The 1,987-nt window shown below is 36.8% G+C and overlaps 1 protein-coding gene across 1 annotated transcript; it reads left to right on the forward strand.

Annotated features, from left to right (window-relative positions):
- The first annotated feature begins 512 nt into the window (after nucleotides 1–512).
- LOC113704941 (probable LRR receptor-like serine/threonine-protein kinase At3g47570) lies at nucleotides 513–1,466 on the forward strand. Its single transcript, XM_027226807.1, has 3 exons — nucleotides 513–717; nucleotides 818–1,155; nucleotides 1,335–1,466. Exons 1-3 carry the CDS (start codon nucleotides 513–515, stop codon nucleotides 1,464–1,466), a joined length of 675 nt encoding a protein of 224 aa, XP_027082608.1.
- Nucleotides 1,467–1,987: the final 521 nt, after the last annotated feature.

A 1,987-nucleotide genomic window follows, 5' to 3' on the forward strand; every position in this document is an offset into this window, starting at 1 on the left:
GAACTAATTCAATTCACAGGTCCAGAACAAAAAAGGTGCTTCTATTTGTATTTGTTCCTCTGGGACTCGCTTCTGTGGTTGTCGCAGCCTTAGCAATTGTCTTCAGAAGATATTGGAAGAAATATCAGGATTCTAAAGGAACAAACATGGTATTGGTGCCAACGCAAGAAAGAGTTTCGTACTACGAACTTCTTCGAGCAACTGATGGGTACAGCGAAAGCAATTTGCTTGGCATTGGGTGTTTTGGATCTGTTTACAAGGGGATTCTGAATGATGGAAGGTCTATTGCTGTAAAGGTTTTCAATTTGGAACTGGAAGGAGTACTCAAGAGCTTTGATGTTGAGTGTGAAGTCCTGAAGAACCTTCGCCATCGAAATCTTGTGAAGGTCGTCAGCGGTTGTTGGAACCGGGATTTTAGGGCCTTGGTGCTTGAATACATGTGCAATGGAAGCCTTGAGAAGTGGTTGTATTCTGACAACTATTTCTTAGATACTCTATAGAGATTGAATGTAATGATAGATGTGGCAAGTGCAGTGCAATATCTCCACGAAGAATATTCGACGCCTGTGATTCACTGTGATTTGAAGCCCAATAATGTCTTACTTGATGTGGATATGGTTGCCCATGTCAGCGACTTTGGTATTGCAAAAATGCTGGAAAAGGAGGAAAGCTTTGCATGGACCAGGACCTTAGCTACAATTGGATACATTGCTCCAGGTAATGATTCTTCAATCTTAATCCTAAATGTTTGTATAGCATTTAGTTTCTTTTTGCCTTCTTTTATGTGATACTTGTTCAATTTGAATGTTGGTTGTAGAGTATGGATCTGAGGGTTTGATATCAGCAAAATGTGATGTTTACAGCTATGGAATCATGCTGATGGAAGTTTTTTCAAGAAGAAAGCCTAATGATGAAATGTTTGTGGGAAATTTGAACTTGAAGAGTTGGATAAATGATTCTCTGCCTAATTCGATTCTTCAAGTTATTGATGCTAAGTTGTTGAAGCATGAGGATGAAAATTTCACTGAGAAGTTGGAGGGTTTTACATCCATCTTGGAATTAGCCTTAAAATGCGTTCTTGAATCTCCAACTGATAGACTCAGTATGAAAGTTGTTCTTGAAACACTGAAGAAGATCAAACTCAAATTCTTGCAAGTAATGTAGGCTGATGAATAGTTCGGATCGAATATGTATCATCTTTTATAATCATCCGAAAAATTAGGGAAAAGAGGCAATTTGTTGATGCCAAATAAATCAAAGCACATGAGCTATGAAAGACGTTGTATTACTGCAAATCAAATTGTATGATTAAAATTTGGAATTTCTGAATGTAGAGAGAAGCAGGGAATGGAGCAGTGTTCAAACATAACCTCCTCAATGTCATGACGCTGCAGTTGTTTTCACTGATGATATCCGCTTCAATTCTTCGCCAGTTTCTTAGACACAGGAATCATATAGATCAGTGAAAACCATATCCCTTGCTTATGGCTTAGATTATAAAACAATTCCAAAAAAGACAATATCTGATTCATCCAACAATTTGGCTGACTAAAGTGCAGAGTTGGTTCATCCTTAGTGTAGGTGGAGGTTTCAAACTTGAAATCTCTCATTTACATTCTCTCCCTTCATACCATCCAACCCATCCCTTCTCCTGTTGACTGTAGAATTGAAAAAACGAAATAAAAAAAGGCACTTGATTGTATTCTAATATAAATCAATCTCTCAATCTAATTTTACCTCTAAGTTTCAAATATGTCCATCCTAAAAATACCATTGCGATTTTTCAAAATCTCAAGTATGTACACTTGAGTGAGTCTAAAAGAAAAGGATATAAACATCTTGTAATTTCTTAGAATCTCTAAATGAAAAGGATATAAATAAATTGTTAGGATGTCACAAATTTGTGTCTCATTGATCATGAAAATCTTTGGCTCGACCACTGTAGAACACCCCTCCAAAAATTGATTATGTGCACATGATACGATTC

Source organism: Coffea arabica, chromosome 8e (assembly GCF_036785885.1).
Source record: "Coffea arabica cultivar ET-39 chromosome 8e, Coffea Arabica ET-39 HiFi, whole genome shotgun sequence".
NCBI lineage: Eukaryota > Viridiplantae > Streptophyta > Magnoliopsida > Gentianales > Rubiaceae > Coffea > Coffea arabica.

Coding starts and splice junctions, on each gene's coding strand:
- LOC113704941 (XM_027226807.1), top strand. CDS start 513: ATGATAGATGTGGCAAGTGCAGTGCAATATCTCCACGAAGAATATTCG. Junction 718..817: donor AATTGGATACATTGCTCCAG/GTAATGATTCTT, acceptor TGTTGGTTGTAG/AGTATGGATCTGAGGGTTTG. Junction 1,156..1,334: donor TCAAACTCAAATTCTTGCAA/GTAATGTAGGCT, acceptor TTCTGAATGTAG/AGAGAAGCAGGGAATGGAGC.